At 38.0% G+C, this 20,416-nt stretch overlaps 1 protein-coding gene across 4 annotated transcripts in view; it reads left to right on the forward strand.

Moving 5' to 3' along the window:
* NFATC3 (nuclear factor of activated T cells 3) overlaps positions 1–12,998 on the forward strand; it is a 74,877-nt gene extending 61,879 nt beyond the window's left edge. Inside the window, exons 10-12 of one of the 4 annotated variants that reach the window (XM_075101661.1) lie at positions 305–406; positions 9,187–9,259; positions 9,469–11,802. In XM_075101661.1, coding sequence (XP_074957762.1) covers positions 305–406; positions 9,187–9,259; positions 9,469–9,475 — 182 coding nt within the window. In that variant the 3' untranslated portion in view covers positions 9,476–11,802. Of the gene's footprint in view, positions 1–304; positions 407–6,240; positions 6,574–9,186; positions 9,260–9,468 lie in introns of those variants that run through there. The other 3 variants (XM_075101660.1, XM_075101658.1, XM_075101662.1) reach the window with 3 other exon arrangements.
* The last annotated feature ends 7,418 nt before the right edge of the window (positions 12,999–20,416 follow it).

Raw genomic sequence — 20,416 nt, forward strand, 5'->3', positions numbered from 1 at the left:
GGGTATAAAATTCATGATGATACAGCTAGGCAGACATGCAAAAATATTAACCGTTACCTTTATGGCTCTGGCTGCTAACTGAAAAGTAACTAAATATACAAGATAAGTGATACTGGTTTTAGTAGGCACTCTGATAATTTATAAATAGTTACTTATGTCAACCTATGTAGTAGTTGTGAATGAAACTGGGTATTTAAATTTAGCGCTGTTAAAAGAAAACTGGAAGTCACTTCCTGGTTGAGTGAACTGTAACTTTTTGGTTTAGTCCAGTCAGTAGTTATGTCTGTCTTCTTCTCTGACACAGACAGTTTTATCTCTGACCTGGAATACCAGCCATCAGGTTCAACAGAGAAATGGACTCAACATTCAGCACTCATGTCCAACTCCTATGTGGAAAATCTAGAGGGTGAGTCTGCGTACTGAAATGCTTCAATGTTTGAAATTGGAGCACGAAGGAAAGGGGAAAGTGTTTTAATAGTCTTAACATGACAAGTGAAAAGCACTATGTAATACTTAATATTGCTGTATTTGGACACCTGCGTATTCTGAAATAGTTGGAGGTTCAGAAGTTGTGAACCAGGTGTGCACTCATTCAGTGAAAACCTCCACTTAAAGTATATATAGCTGCCACAGAACTTCCTGAGTGCTGTAGGATCTAGTAAAACAGCAGAAAAGGATGTAAAAATCTTGAGCCAAATACAGTCAAGGCTGTAGAGTGGCCAGATGAGTTAACTATGAGAAATTTAGAATGTTTCTCCTTTTTTTAAAAAAGATGAAGCAATATCAATGTAAGTAGATGGAATATAGTGGCAGACACTGCCAGTCTAAGCATTAGGAATACAGATTCATAAATAGATTCTAGCTGAATGTACACTATAATTGGGAAAGATTGTCTCGATTTACTTTAAGGTGCTTTCAGCTTTTTTATTTCACATATAAACAAGATAATTATGCACTATGACTCTTAAATAGTAACAATGTTAGAAATTGACACATGGTATGTTGGTCCTGTTTATTTTTATACTCATTCTTCAGTGTTTTTCACTTTATTACAAATGTGTCTAAAATGCCAAAGAACTATACTGTCCCTTTTTTATTTATATATATATATAAATACAGACACACTATATATATATACAGCCACACACGTATATGACATGTTTTACTTTCCCATAGATTTTTAAAAGGGAATACCTGTCAGTGTACAGTAGATCTGGGATTGTCAACAGCAAAGGAACCAAGCTCTGTGTTTAGCCTCAGTAAAACTCCCACACAATTATTGGGTAGACTGATCTTAAGTTTGCCCATGAAACTAAAATAAATCACAATGTTGGTCTTTCAAAAAACTGACTTAGTTCTGCTTTCCTTACATATCAAAATGTTATTTGTAAGGTAAGTAGGTACTACTGAGAATGGCAAAACTGGGGGAAGGACGCTGTATGCTAAGTTGACATTTCTGTACTTTGAAACAGTGAATTGATTGGTAAAATTCCAGTTATGGCTTAGATTATTTAGATGTTCTAGACTATATCCTGTGCAACTCAGAATCCGGTAGGTACAGAATAATTGTTGAAGAGCAGGAGTTCTAGAAAAATGAAAACTCAATTTAAAAAACAAAATAACCCCCAAATATCAGTATCATCACCTAAAAGAGTGACACACAGGTTGGCAAACCCCAAACTTAGAATTGAGAAATGTATGCAAACAGGGCTGTTTTAAAAAGGGCACACAAACAGAAAACCAGACCCAGAGAGAAATATGCTTACACACAAATGCCAGCATCTGAGAAGTACCATTGGGAAGCCCAGTGCGTTTCGTTCTGTTTTGTTTTGTTTTAATTAAAATAATGGGTATTTTATGTATTTGCTATAAGAAAGATAGTGTGGTACTAATGCAAGAGATGCAGGAAAGTTAGCAGAATGGTTCTGTACCTTGAAGACTGCTTAGTGTCAAATCAGCCAAGCTAACTGTATCAAACAGTAGTACAGACTGCTTACAGATTTAATTTTCAGGCTTAAATTAGGAAGAGTATAGTCTCTAAATTATACCACTGAACAGGAGAGCAACCATAACTATAGTGTGCTGCAGGAGATCAGACAATCTGCAAAGGCAGGAAATACACTAATGGAATACTTGAGTCATGCTTTACAGAACGGGTAAGTGTGATGACTGCTTCATGGAGCACTAAGTCATGAGAAGAACCCACAAGGGCAAATATCTCTTTATTTGGTCCAGAGGAGAGTACAGGAACTGCTTAAAAAAAAAAAAGAAGAAAATTAAGAAATCTATTTTGTAGCAGTTTCAGCATTACAGGCAGTGACAAACTTCTAATGAGGAACTATAGGAAAACAATAAAACTTACTTAAGAAAAAAGAGGTGGTCAGAAGGGTAAAGTAGTTGCCAACAGCGTGCAAACTATTTAGGAAGGTTCAGGTTAAGTGTACAACTACTCTGCAGTGAGAGAGACTACAAGCTGCTTCCAAATGCAGACAACAAAAGAACATGAAAAATTATTAGGGTAAATGTGAAACCTGGCCAACAGATGACAAGTCCGGAATTCAGTTAAAGTCAGATAAATGAACTCAGAAAAATTATGTGTTAATGTTCACAGTTGAGGAATAAAGTGCTTTGAAAAAGGAAGTTGTTGCAGGACCTGTCTCAGGTTGAAGTGTCAGTAAAAAGGTTTCAGAACAAACAGATGAACAGACAGTGACAATTCATCTTGACTAGATGACATGCCAGGCAACAGCTCCGAAAGAGTAAGCAACAGTTGAACTGTAATGTATAACCCCTTGCTAAAATCTGATTTGGAGCCAAGGACTGGAAGTTGGCAAATGTGGTGCTGCTGCTCAGCTGTTCTGAGTAGTGAAAAATGAAAACTGTCTAGAAACCTCTACAGGAAGACCTTGTGATTAAAGAAAATCAGTTAGTTAAAGAAGTGGAAATTAGGGTAAGGGAAGTAAAAAAAAGCCTGCCCTAATTCCATACATACAGCGTCAATTCTCATTTAAAGCCATCTTGAATTTAGAATGGATAATTCTATGAGAACTTGCTCAGTACTGTTAAAAGTCGTCTTAAATGGTTGAGTAAATGCTAGGAATATTTAAGAAACCAGCAGAGAATGAACAAATGCTACTGGACAGATCTGTTATGTGCCCACATCTTGTCCCTGATGTCACAAGAGAATTAGATGCACATATATTTTGTGGGGTGTTTTGCTTAAGGACAGCTAGCATGAGCAAAGATATGGAACAGCAGTTATGTTGAATCAGCTCGGACTGTCCAGCCAGAAAAATGAATGAGGAGCATGTACTAAGAATAATAAAATGAATGGTGCCACCCAAAGAGCTAATGGAAAATACTTCTTGAGAGAGAAAATTTTAAAAGTGTCCACCAAGTAATCATGTAGTGAGTTTAACACACGTAAAAAGGATTGCCACAGCTATATGTAGTTAAGTTTTGGAACTTACTGTCTTGGAATAATGTGGACTTGCCTCAGCATTCACAGAGATCAGGGATTAAGTACAGAGCAATTTAGAAGCACACTAGTATTTGGTTGGCATTCAATTTGAAAAGATAATGCCTTTATTTCTGATGTTACAACTTCAAACGTCTATTTTGGAGATCATGCTACATGTAAATGTTTTTATTCTAGATAAAATATTCAGTAAGGTGGTACAGGTTGACAAATTATGGACCTGTCTCACAGTGAGAGAATGTTATGGTGACATTGTAGAATTGGTTAAACAAACCAGTGGGGGGAAAAGCATAGATCTTAGAAATACACCAAAGCACAACGTCCTCTTAAGAGCTTGTTACTCTCAGTTTGTAAATTTCTTTTTTTAGTTTATCCAAAACACTCAGCAATTATTAAAAGCACCAGCTTTCATGATGTTGTCATGCTTTATAACACAAGATCTTTGTTCTGTTCAAGTTGACTAACATGGATAACTTTTTGTACGTGAGAATTTCTCCTGAGAGGTTGGACAATACCTGCTCACAGGATGCATCTCTGTTGGAACAGCTGATAAGATTGCTACCCCTGCACAAATGGCTGAGCTGTTCAACCTAATTTTAGTTTATCTTAAAACTCTGCATTGCAGATTGCAACAGTTTGAGGAGATCTTCATGAACAGTCTGGCTCTTCATGGAGCCAACAGCTGGAGCAATGACTTTATCAGCTGTTGCAGTGCCAGGCTTCAGTGACCCAGAGGCCTAAAGGATAGTGACCTTCAGCCTAAAGGATAAGGGCAGGGGAGGGGGGAAGGGACTGTGGCCCAGTGTTCTGCCACTCTCAGTGGTTCAGCTATCTTTCATGTGTGCAGTCAGAAGGGACTTAAAAAGCAAACAGAACACTATGTGAAATTAAAACAGTGGGAACAATGCAGTAAAACAGAATATGTGGTTGCTCTTGTTTCACGAGCTTGACAGCAGATCCAAAAGTCAGAGCTAGTTATCTGCTACTCTGTTCCACTGGTATTGATGTTAGTATGCTGCTTCATTTATTTTTTGAAAGGTTATAGGGTCTTGAGTCTCCAGCTGCCTTTCAGTGCTTTTTCAATGCAGCATGTTCATCTTTTTTCGATGCCGCACAGAGGGTGAAGAACAAAAACAAAAAAACCACCCACCCCAACAACAAAAAAAGCCACCACACAAGTTTGCCATACAGTACTGCAGCGTTACCGCTGTTGACAGGTCCAGTCTAATCTGTTTGTAGCAGAAGACTTTCTGTCTAAAATATTAAATTCTGTTCTGCACTATTAGTATAAATTTTCCAGATGGATTACACTATGGATAAATACTAGGGAAGAAAAAGGTGAAACAATTGCAAATAAAGTAACAGCTGAAATTCTGAAATCTGGGATAACTGCCAAATAGGTCCATTAAATAGACAGGGGAAGGGTGTTAAATCAGGCTGTGAAATAGAAATGATTTTAAAAAACAAGTAAATAAATAAGGCTGTACTGCATTTTGATCCACGCCATACCTGACAAACAAGTTTTCAAAATGCAGTTATCATTTTTGTAGTGGAGGAATCCGCCACATTTCTATACATTGGCTGGATCTCTGCAATTATTCAGTATGTAAAATATTTCTGGTTCCTTGTCTCTTGACAGTAGAGGTCCAGTTGACAGTACCTCTGTCTACACTACCTCTCTTGACAGTAGAGGTATGGGATTAGCAGTCAAAACACCTGGCACCAAACAGGTAGTGATTTAATATGGGGGGCGGGGGGAAGGAGGTAGTAGACTGAAAGAGTCAAGGTCCCATTCACATAACTGTTTACTTCCACCTTAAGTCTCATGGGATTGGCTCCGTTCAAAGAGACAACAGCAGCATAAACTACACGACACAAATTAACCTGGCAGATATAGAGAACCTTAAAAACAAACTTGAGATCTGTATTAACTCAACCCGGAGCAAGCTCTGCAGCCTACCCTTAGCAACTTTTGCTGAAGAAAGGAAATTGTATTAAAACACAAGTGTATGTAACTAAAAAAGCCATGCATCTTGGCTTCCCAGTATCTAGTTGCTAACTGGTTGGCTTTTAAGGTTAAGCTAAACAGTACATGAAATCTTTCTAGCTGTATTTCTAGGACAGCATATAGCCCATGCACCCCATAGTCAAAAATAGGAAAGGCGGGGTAAAGCATTCTTCTGGAAGTAAAGTTTTTTTTTGTTTGTACAGCATCATCAGTGTAGCCTGAGCTCTGTCCTTTCTCAGGACTGTTGATAATTGACTTCCTTACCCAATTTGTCACTTAAAAACTTGGATTTTGCTCAACAACGTTATAGAAAAACTTCTATTTATGCTCACAAAATAAGTTTTTAGTTTTAATCACAGACCACTAAATGTTCTGTGATTGACCCTGTGTGGAGGAAAGTAACATACTAACCTTTGGATTTCTGTTTTTACCTTTAAACGAATACAATTTTCTCCATCACAAATTAATACAAAAAGGAAAACACCATATGCTTTCACCTTCAGTCTTGTACATTTCTACACAGGATTTTAACTCTTCTTACTGAGTATATGATTTACATTTTAAACTTCTTTAATTTATACCACGCCACCTTCATATAAAGCTCCAATGCTTCCTAATTTAGATATGTGCAGGCATCTCATTTGCTGCCTTAAAGTTAAGTTGTACATCTCTTCAGAGAGCTGTTCCAAAGGACTTCCAGGCTACCTAATGTTGGTAAATAGTCATTGTTGCTTCTTTACAATGTTTTTTTCAGGCTTTAAAAGACCAGCCTTCTCTAGAAAACTGCTTTCCTGGTTTAAATGCCTGTTCCTCCATCTACTAGCCTGCATACTGGATCGGTACTCCCCACTGTCCCCATCACCTCTTCTGGCGCTCACAAGCATGGTGGGCAGAGCTGGTCAGGCAGCAGGCCTGCCTCGCTTAGCCTGTTACTGGCCCAGTTTTCTCAAACCTGGCAACCAGACCACTGCACCACAAAAGGTTAGAGCACTTTGATCTCAGCTGCTGGCTGCTGGAGGCTGTGCTTTCTTTGAAGCATTTTTACCATCATCTGTACATAATCTAAATCAACATTCCAGAGTCTGCAGGCTTCCCCCATCCATTTGCTGCTTACAGATTTCCAGACGGCTGAAACAGGCACTCTTGCAAAGTATAAAATAGGAAAATGTGTTAGTTGGGAGGCTGTGGTCTGCAAAAAAATGAAAGAACACCTTTGCCAGACACAGCGTAAAAAGGATTCTGGCCTTTTATTTAGGCCTGCATGGCATTCTGACAAAACACTGATTTAGATATTTCTTATTTAAACAAAACAAACAAATGAAAAACCAACCACACTCACTTGAATACTGGTTGGGTTTAAAAATTACCAATCCTAACAAAATCACTGTGGCAAATAAAACAACTTCACTAGAATTTTCTGTTGGGAAAAAGACAAGGTACTGTATTTCCCTTAGAAATGGTAGGTGTTTCTAATGTAAGTCCGTATAAACCAGATAAATCCATATTGATCACATGCTAAAAATGTTGCCAAACAAGTTCTCCAACAGCAAAATGGAAGGTACAACAGGGCCATAAAACAGCCTCTTTTAAACAAACTGATGATTATTTAAAAAACAAACAAACAAACAAACCGCTAACCTGTAGCTTTAATTTAATATTATTCTACATACTGAATTATGCAGAACTTTGGCAAATAAAACACCACATGACCAGCTACTGTATTCAGTGTAATGCGATTTAAGGAAAATTTAGTGCCATGTGGCTGCATGCGTGCTCAACACAGCCTGTGAGAATTACGAACCGGTGCAACAGTGTAGACCAGTTTGTTCTGATGTTGCCAGTACAGATACATGTCAGCTATCAAAACTTAAAGTACCCATCTAATCATTTCACAATGTAAAAGGTATTAGCTATGTTGCTTTTTGTTGTACTGCTCAAAGTTTTAGTAGTACTGAACAACTGCAATATTGGATTTGCACAAAGCAACTGTTCAGTAGCATACAATAGATAATAGCTGTTACAGGGCCTGTAGGTAAAGCAAGCAAATAGTGCCCTGATGGAATCCAATGGAGCAGAGTGCTTATAAGTGAACACCTACATTTTGTTTTAAAAAAAGTATTCTTAGCTGTTTAATTATGCATTCTGTTGGCATAATAAAAGTACTTGAAAAAGTATCCCACCTGCAGTCACAGTTTCAGTGTCATAGTGCCAGTTAAATTCCCTGAATTAAATATTTTTTTGAAGCCAAATAAATTGCAAGTCTTGCAGTGCTCAAGGTAATTGGTTATTACATAGCTCATCTGATCTGTTTTAACCTTTGGGCTGCCATAATGTGTATTTTTCCACACAGTCGATGCAAGGGAATACCATTGCCATTGATTGAATTCCAGATAACAAATACCTCCTCCATGGTTACATATAGGTATGTGACAAAAGGTGATTGTAAAGCTTTCCTAAGTAGACTGAAAGAATATAGACAAAAATTGTTTTCAGATTTGGATTTTATATACATTATACATACTTCAGAGCATTCACAATATTACATTTTCTTTCAGACCCACTTATGCTACTGCTGCAGCAAAAGGCAAAGCTCAGACTGTTGCATACTCTGTGAAGAGCAATTTACACTACCTGTAGATTGATTTTGTTATACTTGTACCAGACAGGAATGGTTAGTAGGACGCTAAATCCTACTACGGAAAACTAAGGAAGCATTAAGGGTGGTGAAGTTTATCAATATTGTTGTGTAGTTACGCAACGGAGAACGAAAGAACAAAAGCCTAGGTTCCAAATCTGTTAAGATCTTCAACAGAAGCAGCTTACTAGCAAGACAAGAAGTTCTTATTGTTACTGGAACAGTCCTTACTCAGCAAAAGGATCCCAGGAAATGCCTGTTTATAGCAGGTCCAAAACAAACTAATGTCAGAGGCTTTTCTTTTATTACTATGATTCAGCATAATCAAAGTCTTGCTGAATAAGAGATACCATATACCTACTGCCACTCCATCATGGGAAACAACACAATTGACTGCCTCTTCTAATTATTAAATAAGAATTTATATTTTGGTAATGATCTAATGTTTATCTAAAACTTGCTGTTACTATTTAATGTGACGTTTTTCTTCTCCACTTAGAATATTATTGAATTTTCTTAAACTTACCATTGCTCATTTTGTAAAAGAGACATTTCTATCACTGCATTTATGCTTATCCATTAAAATAATTATTTTTGTCATCTTCCAAACTCAGCAGTACTGCAATCAGTTATCTACGCTTTAGAGTAACACTCAAAAATTGTCATTTGTTTATCAATTAACTGCTACTTCATCACATTCACAGTGGTGCCCCTCACTTGGAAGCAGTATTAGTTGACTAATCTTTGCTGAATTTGACACACAAACTGACATGACCTGCATGTCAGTCAGTGTTAATTCTTCACTACAGAAAAGTTGATTGACAGCTAAGGAATATTTTGTTACTGCAGTTTCAGAAATGCAAGTATTCAGAAAACTTGCCGATTAAAGGGGTGTCTAGTACTAAAAAGAATATTGTATTAACCCAGATCGAAGTTCTGAGAAAGTTCTGCAAGTAGCTTGAAAGAGCCAAGCATTATTAGAGTTGTTTGTTGGGCCTGTAACACTCTTGAACAGGAGTTCTGTGGGGAGATCTGGACTAAACTGACCTATGCCGTGCCTTTCAGTTACCTGGTTGTCAGGAATATGTACGTGCTTATTTTCTCCAAGTGTTTTTGGGATTCTCCAACATGGATTATGGTAAGTGCAAAGTGTAATAATAAGAGAAACTAGGACTTTTTATTTTCCCTTGCTTAACTGTTAGTTGAGTTAGGTTCCTCATTCATCCTCTGTTACTTAACTGCATCAAGGCTTAGCACTGAAATGTTTCTTTTAAAAAGAGATACCCTGATGAGTTCTGCCTTTTGGAAAGCATAAGAACAGTCACTTTTTTTTTTTTTTTTTTTTAGTGAATGAGATCATAGGAAGAGATATGTCACAGATCTCGGTGTCACATGGAACAGCAGTGGCCAGCCAGTCAGCACCTACGTGTCCTGGTTCTCTGGAGACAAGAATACCTGATGGAATCCAGTAACAGATAAGCTTACAACTCAACATCCATGAAAACTTATTTCTTCATCCTCTTTCTCTTTAGACTCTACTGTGCTTCCAACTCTGTGGCCTTTATGAACTGGAACAGTGGATCCTTGCAAAGCCCTTTTAGTGGGTTACATTTTTGATGTAGAGACAGAGCAATTTTAATTATAGTTCCTCAGATGGTGTAAAGAGACTTCATAAAATGGACACACAAAACCTACACCAGATATTTTAACTGTTTTAAAGTTACAAACAAGCTTTGCTTTTTGCATTTAAATAGAATACTTTTATATTGTAAGTGCTTCAGATGTGTGGAGATGTTAGTTTGCTCTTATAATATTCACAGTACTGAATGTGGAAAAAGATTTAATACACATCTTCAGTGTGCTGCTTTCCCTTAGAGATAGTATAGTTTGTAACTGACGATTTGTAACACCTTTTGGTCATTTTGGAAAGCCTTTAAAGCTTCTATTGTTTAATTTTTTTTAATATGATCTTCCAGTGGCAAATCATACCTGTCGTCTGAAGCCAATGCCATGGAAGCCATTGTGTATACAAATACTGTAGTGTTTTCTTTCTTAGATTCATAGGAAGCAAAGCCAAATATAGATCTGCACTTGTTTATAAACTGAAAATGTTACTTGATAGGCTGCAAAAAGACCATTCCATCATGAAAGTGTTGGGATAAAAATGACATTCCAAAATTTAACTTTTATAACTTTGTGGATAATCTTCCTGTTCTTTATTAGCACAGGCTCCTCTTGAAATCGCTTTTTCTTAGAAAGTTATATTTGTAATCAAATTTGAGCAGTAGGATTTTAAATTAAAGAACAGCAACATCAAAGCCATGTTAAATACAGGAGAAATTTTAGTATGTGCTGAGGATCTAAGTGTTCCTGTTATCCCTACAGAATATGGTTTTGAAATCACCAGTTCAGTGGCATTCAAGTTTTCCATGCAATAAATCATTTAATCACATCTGTATCTGTACACGTGACCATGCCACTTGGAAGTCCTAAGGAGATGATAATTACCGGTCCTTAAATTTAGGCTCCTTATAAACATCAGTTTGCTAAAATTAGTAATTAGGTAGTATAATTTGCCCATATTTAATTGTAAACCTTTGAAGCAGATGCTACCAAAGAAATACAGAAGATTCATAGCAGCAGTAAACCTTATGCTCTGCTCAAAGGATGCGTTTCCCTTACCCACATAATCTGATATGTTTGAAACAATCTGTTTACATAGTTATTAAAAACCTCAGGCCTCTATGATTAGAAGTCTAGGAGAGGATCTGAAACTGCCTGCTTAGGCCGCAAACATTTCCCTCCCGCAGAAGACACTGTCGTTTACAAAGCTTTCTGATATGGAACATACAGGGTACAACAGTCAGCAAAATAAGTTCAGAAATCAGAACCTCAAAATGTTTAAGATGTTGGTTTTAGTTCCTCATTTGGGTGAGCCATGATACTCTAATGAAACTTAAGAGGAAATACACTCAAAAGATCTTAAATACAGACAGTGTATTTGCGCTGAAACAAGACAATTAAGACAATTGTGGACATTTCAATGGTTTAATACATGTGGAGAATGTGCCTCTTTCTGTAGAAAATTACTACAAACTCCTAAAATCACAATTAAATGATCTTAAAGAGGATACCATTTCTGAATTATAATACCTGTAAGAGTAAAGAGAGTCTACTGATGTTGCATTTTGGCAGACAACCATGGGGAAAACTTTCCATTGAGCCTTTTGCAGGCAAAATATAACATCTGAATTTAAGTCAGCGCCCAAGCAATACAATGAAAGTAGCTATAATCGCATCTTTGTAAGAGCTGAATCATGAACGTTTTAAAGAGACCATACGTTAAGCGGGTGAAATCATAACTCTTTATCATGTACTTCCTTTTAAGAGTACAGCCTAAGGCTACTGTCTTGATGTTTCATAGTTATTTCAAACAACGTAATGCAAGGCCACTATGTGCATGCTGGAGTCTTAAGCATCCTTTTTGTGAATGTATCGTTCAATGGCACAAATCTTTAAATTTGCAAAAGAAAATTGGCAGGGCTGTAATCTGAAAAGTGTGATATCGTAATTCGCCCTCAGCGATGGTGCTTTACTCTGTCCTCTACTCCTTTACATTCAAGACCCTAGAAAAGGATTCACATGCTCAGAAGTACATCTACTCACATTTTTAACACTTAGAAAAACAAAAAAAAAACCACCCAAACAAAAAACCCCCAACAAAAACTACAAACTATGTAATTGTCTTCAGACTGTGTGCTGGTGGCAGGGCATGTTCCAGTTTCCATTCATGTATTGGGTCTTTTGCTTTAACTGTTGTTTGTAGGAGAATTCTGACTTGAAAGCTTTTCATACTGTATGAGATTTATGCTCCTTTATCCTACTGGTACAGACTCTCCTTGCAAGTTCTCCAAGTAGCTGGAATTCACACTGTACCTAAAATATAGGAGCCCAAACAATCCAGAGTTGCTATGCACTAAATTTTCTGATGCCTTTAAATACCTTGATGCCTGTAGACATAGAGACGCTTTCCTATTTAAAAATGAAATTAAAAAAATATAGCTTTGGATACTAAAGCAGTTTTGTATTTGCCTTGTAAAAGCTTCAATACAGGGGTCTTAATTTTATTTTAGCTTGTGTGATAACGTAGGTAAAGACTGTTAATCTTTTATAATTTTAGGATAGAAAAAGCACACAATCTCTATTGGACTATGCAAATTTAATTAAACAGAACCCAACAACTGTTGATCTTCTGTTGGCATCCACTTCCTTGCCCTTCAGTCCTTTCTCCTTCCCGAGTACTTTTCCCAAAACTTTTTAATAATTTAGATTATCCTGAAGGAAAGCCTTAATGATGAGGTAGCTTTTCTATAAGGAGGGTCAAAGATCAATGTTAAAAACAAAAGATTAAGGGGTAGTATATTAATCCGGGGTGGGGGGGGGGGTTGGGCGGGCGCGGGGCGTGTTGGGGTGTGTGCGTGATTTCTGAAATTACCATAAACTAGAAATCTGAATTTCTGTAGTAAAACTTTCATGTTATCAGGAGAACTGCCATCCTTTTTAAACCAAAGAATGAAAATAACATGACAGTTTTGTTCTGATACAAAGCTTTGAAACTCTATTTTTGATACTCATAATGGATGTCATTCCTTGAGGTTCAGATAATCATTCAAATTGAAGTTTTATATTTAAAAACGTGGGGCATAAAAAGATTAAGTTCTAGATGTTTACAGAGCCTTGTATTGTAATTTCATGTACATTTTGTATTTTAAACATTTTTGTAAGTTATGGTTGCAGTGCTACTTGCAGAAATAAAGGGAAGAACTTGTATTTAGGCTCTTAAATCGTAGTGTTCAAATAAATAAAAAGAACGCAAATGTGTTGTCATTTATTTAAATCACAGACCCAAATGAGAGCGGGAAGAAACTCCCTACTTGCAATGCAGTGGTAAACAGCTACGCTCAGTTGTGAGATATGAAGTGAGGGGCTTCTAATATTCCCCCTAGAAGAGCAGTGATTTTGAAGCGACGTGATAGAAGCTTGGGGCTCAACTTTAATCCAGCAGCAGTGAGCCTGTACATACGTAATGAATGATCAGCAGTGCCGACAGAGTATCAGTTTGCACAATAACTAGTGATTTCCTGTTTGCAAGTATTATTGTTTCAGTTAGACAATCACAAGATTATTTTGAGAAGTTGTAACAGAAATTATTATTCAGGGAGTACATAATAAACTGTAACCATTCCTGAAAGGATACTATCATAGGCAAGATGCAAGTTAAACTCTTTTAGAAATAGGTGTAAAATTCCTACAGCCTGAAGTATTTTCCAAATCTTGGCTGATCAAGTAGTACTGAGGGAAATGCCATTGGGAACAGTACAGTAGATTCAGGACTTAAAAATATTTTCAGTAGCACTAATATCACAGAGATGAAATACAAATTTTTATCTCCCTTACAGTTTTGTTACAGGAATCCGTAGGTGTATTAAGGTACACAAGCATTCCAAACTCAATGCTGAAGCAAAAGCTCTGGCCTGTGGCTAGCAATGCACGCCTGCCTGAGGGAGAACAGGAGCAGCAATCACACAGTGATCCCCTGCTCTGCTCACACTGCATGGTGAGAACATGGGGCAGTTCAGGATTAGCCTCTTATTTAGAGCACATGTCTTGGCCAATGTTTTTATCTATAAATATAGCAGAAAGGGGTAGCTACAGTGCCAGTAACTGAATGCAAAGTAATTATATCCGAGTTCTACTAAAAATAGTACAAAGAGTTTGAAAGCTGTTCCGCATGTCTTCTAGTATGATTACCCAGTATATGCCAACACTAGTAATAATCCATGGATTGACTGCGTATACTTTACTGTCAGGTCTCCTTTCTGATGCAAACAGGCTGAAGGCTGATTCACTAAGATTGCTAGGATGGGAGAGACAACAGGAGATGCACTCACGCCCAGCCATTTCAGTCTGCGCGTGGCTAACCCTCAGCACTCACACTGACACCCGCATCTGCTGTATACAGCAGAGAGGAGACTTTATTCCAGGCATTGTGAAAACATCACTGCTACCTCACAAAACACTGTCTTATAATTTCAGGTAATCAGAGAGCAGAAATGTCTTGCTAGAGTCAGTTCCTTTAGAAAAGCAGTCAGAGGTTTCTGTTCATTTAAGGACCCAAACCCAACGGAAGTGCTGGCAGAAATCAAGGCCTTTTAATTCTATTATTGTAGCTAGTATATCCTTACAATATTCCACAGCATTACTTGTGCTATCTGCTTCCCTCAGCTTGTTTCCAGACTTGTGTTCCTCTCCCTGCCATCTCCCCCAGCCTAACTGAAAATACCACTCCATGCTTTGAATCCAGCACTTGCTCCACTGTAGTGAATTAGGTGAGGATTGAGATCTTTTACAAATGGTCTCCCCTTCCCCCCAGCCTTGGCTTTAATTAGTTCACAAGAATAATATTCAATAACTAGCCACTGCTGTAGTGATTAAAGTACGAAGGTATGTGAAAGGCCATTAAAAGCATAGACTCAGTCCAACATGGAAAAGAAGGGCTTCTAATATATTTAAATTCATGCCTAGTTTTGTATACAGACTTCTCTGTTGATGGAAGTTACCACTGAACTTTATTCTGCCTCCTAAAAAGGATGTTTATCAGTCATTCTTAGCACACAAAACACATTGTCATTTGCCAATATTCTCTAAGAAATGAAGCTTCTCTATTATTTTACAATAACATATTGTTACCTTCGTTACCAGTGAAGCAATAGATATAGTATACTTGCTTTGCAAAGGCTTGTATGTACCATGAATTTTTGTTCTAGAAAAGATTGATCTGCTAGAAAATTCAAGCTATACAAGGTCTCTGAGCTGTTTCTGCAAATTCAGAATGAAGATTTTTTGTTGGTTTATTAATTACTGTTTATTAGCTTTAAATATTGTCTGGAAACTGAAAACACTACCCCAAAAAACCCTTTACCTCTTCCTTACTGTCACTGTTGTGACATCTGCTGGTAAAAGCTGGGAGCGTGTTTTCAGTCTGTGCTTCCATTATGAGGGCTCTCCCTCAAAAAAAAAAAAAAAAAAAGCAAGCCCTTGTACAACATCTCTCATTTGACACCTTTATTCATAAAAATACCTAGTTAAGTGTTGGTGCAATAGATGTATACCACAAAGAAATGCATACAGTCAAAGATACAAGAAAACTTCGATAGCTCATGCCTAAATAAGCCAAGCAGAAGTCACATCAAGCTGCCTGTGCATAGCTTAGCCTGTTACCTTCTGTGCACAGTTCATAATTTAGCCCTGACCTCTTAATACACTGCAGAAAGAGGTAACCCTTCCATAAAGAAACACTTGGAGCATCTCTCAGAAACCCAGTTGCATATACATGGTGATAACAAAACACAAGCATTTAAGAGGAAAATAATAAAACTGAGTGAGCAGAGCAAATAAGCAAAGAACAAACAGCCTTAGAGAGTCACTGTTTGGTTTTTTTTCCAGCAAGGCCACCTTCTGGTGCAAGGTCATTAATTAACAAACCCAATATTGTTAAAAGTAGGTTTTGTGACATCTAGAAAACACAGATACAGATCTTTCTCAAATCTTTCTCAAATCTCATTTGATGCCTGCAGACTGCAGCCCTTGCAGCTTTATTTCAAGAGACGATGTTGCCATTCAACATTTCTTACAGAAAGGTTCACTGTGACAAAGCAAATAAAGACAAATATATTGACAATAAACACTTATACATGTAGGATCTGTGTTATCCACAAAGATGAAAGGCAACAAATGGAAGTTGGGTCTGGAAGAAATCAAAAAGATGGAAAATTCCTGAAAGTTGGACAAACTGATTCTCTTGGTAAGAGGGTGGGGAATGTGGGCTGAAGGGCCTGAAAATCATATAGGCAAGACAGTCTGAGAGTAATGAAGAGCAGCTGTGATCAAAGAGGTTCTGCCCCTTGCATCAAAAAGTTCCATGCCAACAAATAAGTCTCATAGTTCATAATGCACAGAATTGACAGTGAGTATTTGAACCCCAGATGCTACTTTTGAGTGTTTGATTGAGGTTTAGTCCCCCGCCAGTCTTAATAATCAGACTCTGCTTTTGTTTCTAGTACTGACGCAGTTCTATCCTCCCACCCACCCATACTCTTTCCTATCCACCTGACCTCTAGCCAGTCTGCTCTTTTCTGTAATTTGTGATCAATGTGTCAATTTTCAAAGAAAAGCGATGCATCTAAACAGGACTCAGACATTCATGAAAATATTGCTTGGGAATGCAGTGTTGGATAATCAGTGCTATCACATGAAATAAGTTGGAGGGAAAAGGGAGCAACTACTTTTAGAAGTTCTTTTGTCAGTGGAATGAGAAATGACTGATGACTTGGAAAGGTCTTCTGTCCTTTAATAAAAAGCAGAGAAACAGACTTGAAAGTCTTGTCAGCTGGGAAGGCGAGTGTTTGTAAGAAAACAGGTAGTTTTAAAAAACAATAAGCACCTCAACACCTTAACTGTAGCATCTAGTACCAAATATACAAGTTCCTAAACCAAACTTCTTAACCTACTAGATCTTCTGCAAGTAGCAAGAGTAAAGCTAGCATAGCACTGGCTTGAATGCTGACATCAGCTTTCAGGATTTCATCTGGTATTGAGTCTTTTTTTTTTCAGGACCAGACATGAAAGGTCAGGGTTGCCTTCCTAAATTTAATATAGCTTGGTACAAAAGGCACGATGGATTCTCTGCAAGGTGGTAACAGCACTGCAAGAAACACGCACAATGCAGAATAGCAGAGCATTCACCCAGTCCTCTTACATGCATCATAAATTTCTCCTCGCTGCAATAAAAGGATCTGTTTGTAAATATTCCATGAACTCCCTGGTGCATCCACCAGCCAAGTCTTTCTTACAATGTGCTGGAAAAGGACAAGACAAACTTTCAGAAGTCAGGATGTCACTGTTTTCAAGTAGGAGATTCTGCGAGTATGCTGTAAGAACAGATTTTTCCTGTCTTCTGTCATTTGAGTAAGTGCCTTCAAAGCTGCTGCACAGCTTTCTCCAAAGCACTGGTTTTCTGTGATTTAATGGATTATGTTGTAGTTTTAAGGTCTGGCACTGTAAGGAAAGCATCATAATAAAGGTGCAACCATTCAGAAATCAGAAACAACAAATGCGCAGATTTCCAGTTTAACTGCCATTAAGTCAACATGTATACTCTGTGCTTTTTATGCAGTGTCTCCGTCCATACTTGTTGCTCATAAGACATTAATCCTTACACCTGCCTGCTACTTAGAACAGTTGCTGTTCAGGCCTGTGCTGGGTGATTGTCCTGAGTTCTTGTAGTAACTGTTCCTGTCTCTAGCTGCACAAATTGGGACACTTACTGTTTTGCTGATACATACATTTGTGCAATCCCATGTTCCCACCGCTTCTTCCCTTACCAGGAATAAAAATTTGCTTATAAAATCTTCAACAGAAAGCGAATAGGAGAGGTCAAGGATCACTTTATTCAAGTAACAGCAAATACCGCCCTGTGACATTTGCCTGGCTGTAGTCACAGTAGCTGGATGAGGAGTACAAGTCATCAAGCCAATAGGACAAATAAGGCAATACTGAAACCAAATTAAGTGCTACTATGGGATTATTTTTTAAGGATATGAAAAAAAAGAAGCTATGCCAAGAATGTCATCATTGCCATCTGACCTCATCACTGATAGAAATTATAATGGAAAAGTTGCACAAACAATGAAGGAAACAAGCAATCCAGCCCTGGCCAAATACTGGGCTAAATGACATCGTGGTTTGGAGAGACAGAGACACATACATTTTGTGGCTGTCAGCAGAGTGTCACTGAGAATCTAAAACGCTGATTGCCTGAGCCTAAACACCCTTTGGAAGTAATCCAGCTGCTGAAATGACACTGCAGACCAATAAGGTTTCCTTAGTTAGAAAGAGGAATACAGAAGAAAAAAAAATATTTCGGTTACCGAGCAGGTCTGTCTCCAACTGCAGCCTTCTGCTACTACAAAAGTGTAACCTCACCTCCTACTTCATAGCAGAAAGCAGAAATGTCTCACAAAATTCTTAGCAATACTTTTTAGTTAGCAGTTCAGCTGTGTAAAACACCCTTTAGATAAGCAAGAGTTAAACATACCACTGGCTAAGCAGGGTGTGTACTAGTGTTTATTGTTCAATTTTTCTGTGCCATTTTTGCCTTCCCTCCTGGATTCCCCCCTCCAGGGTCTCTGCCTTCGTTGCTTTATATCACTTGCACATATATTACACTATGCTCAAGACTTTTTGCAACAGTACATGAACTCTTAGCAGTTCAAAGATGGCACTAGCTAAGTAAAATGGAATTCTATCAACTGTAACAAAAAATCCCATTTAGTTGGAAGGACAGGGCTTAAATACAGCACAATACAGAGTGACATTAAATATTGAAACAGTGACTAAGCCTTTCATAAACAAAGTAGCAAATATGAAAAGGGCAATTCTATCTTTCCACTCAGCTTGTAAGATCATTTTTAAGCTACATTGTGTTTCTTCCATCCAAAATACACTTGGGTAGCTCATGCATCACTGAAGGCCACTTTGCAGGTAGTGGGAGTCTGCTGTGGATGGGTGCAGGCAAGCAGAATCAGAACTGGATATCATGCAACATAAAAAATGCTCAGTGGTGATAAGGGGAAAGAAGGGGAGGAAAAAAAGAACAAAGAAATCTCATTATTGAAATATGTGGAGCTCGTTTGAGCTGTTCTGGAAGTGTTTCTCAAATTGGTTAAAACCAGCATCCACCTTCAAACCTTCATTTGGTTTTGCTGGCACTCTGTTGAGTCAGATAGATACAATCAAGTTGTCTATTCTCAACAGTATACTGACTTTTTTAGGATTACTTTGGGTTTTGGGTTTTTTTTGTTTATTTGTTTTGAAGGCAAATGGCAGCTGGAGCAGGGGTCAGGTTGCTACAACATTTAATCAATGTACAAATCCCATCTTTATGCCTGCTACTTTAATTCCTTCCAAGAAAAGTCAAGAGTAAGAAGTTCACAAGCTGTTAGACACTACTCATCTTTTTAGTTTTCAGGACACTTCTCTGGAGCCTCTTTTGTCTAGCAATGAGGTGTGAGCACTCATGAAACACATACCTGATTCCAGCTTATACTTTGTGAGCTTTCCACAGGCACAGACATTGGGCATAAATGTAACGGCACACCAGCTTTAGTTTTTTATTTGCAATGGGAAAGGCGGTTTAGGATCATACCCAGTTTGAATTATCTCTCCCCGTTGTCTATTTTGAGTCACTTTGTTCTCAGCATGACTCCCACAAAATAAACATAAGCAAGCAAGAATGGGAGATTAAATCTCACATGCAGAAAGGTCAATGAGGAAAACAGCTGAACAAAACAGAGCTAATCAGGAGGTTCACAGCTTCTATAGTGTCCCTCTGTACCATGCTCCAGTAAAGCCACTGCTGCTTCTACTTTATTTAACTAAGGACTGGACTACCTTATACCTTTTTCTGACTATAACCAGCAATAGAAAATGGCCCTTCCCAGAAGATGCTAATGGAACGACAGCTAAACAAGACACAATGTCTCCAACTGAAAGCAAAATCCAAATTTCTGTTACCACACCTAGTATGGCAGTCACATATGCGTAATCACAGGGCTGAGGAGAACAAAGCAGAAGAGTTCAGTCGAGACTTGCTTTTAAAATGAGAAAGTGCTAGGAAGCCTACAAAGAGGAAAAAGGTTGGAAACCTGCTACCCCTGTGTGTTGAGTGGTGGCTGGTCTCTATCAAGAGTCAGTAATAATCTCTGTGTAACTACAGCGTGCTGTTTTCAGTGTGCAGACTGGCACAGAACACAGGGCCTCAGTGAAACTGTGTTCTGCAGCAAGGGGCAGTACCCATCCAAGGGTGAGGAGAGACTATAACACCTCACTAAGACAAAACCTAAGCAGTTTAGTAAAAGGACTGATGCTTAATATGTGGAAAAATTTACATAGATATGGAAGGGAAACAGCCTTTATTCTAACTAAGAGGGTGGCCCAAGTGTCTCCTACTCAAGAAACAACTAAGATCTGGAAGAAGGGGGAGCAGCAGGAGAAGTTAAACTGGTATAAGTCCTCAAGAAGACTTGAAAGGGAATAATGGCTATAAAAGCTAAAGATGCCCCACCAAAAAGGTTGAAGACCCTTAAGTACCTCTTATCAGAAGGGGAAAGAGCAAAGCTGTTTACTGCACAAAAGGATACCTTTCTCACATAGTATAAACACAACTAAATTAAAC

This window comes from Phalacrocorax aristotelis, chromosome 8 (genome assembly GCF_949628215.1).
Source record: "Phalacrocorax aristotelis chromosome 8, bGulAri2.1, whole genome shotgun sequence".
Taxonomy (NCBI): Eukaryota; Metazoa; Chordata; class Aves; order Suliformes; family Phalacrocoracidae; genus Phalacrocorax; species Phalacrocorax aristotelis.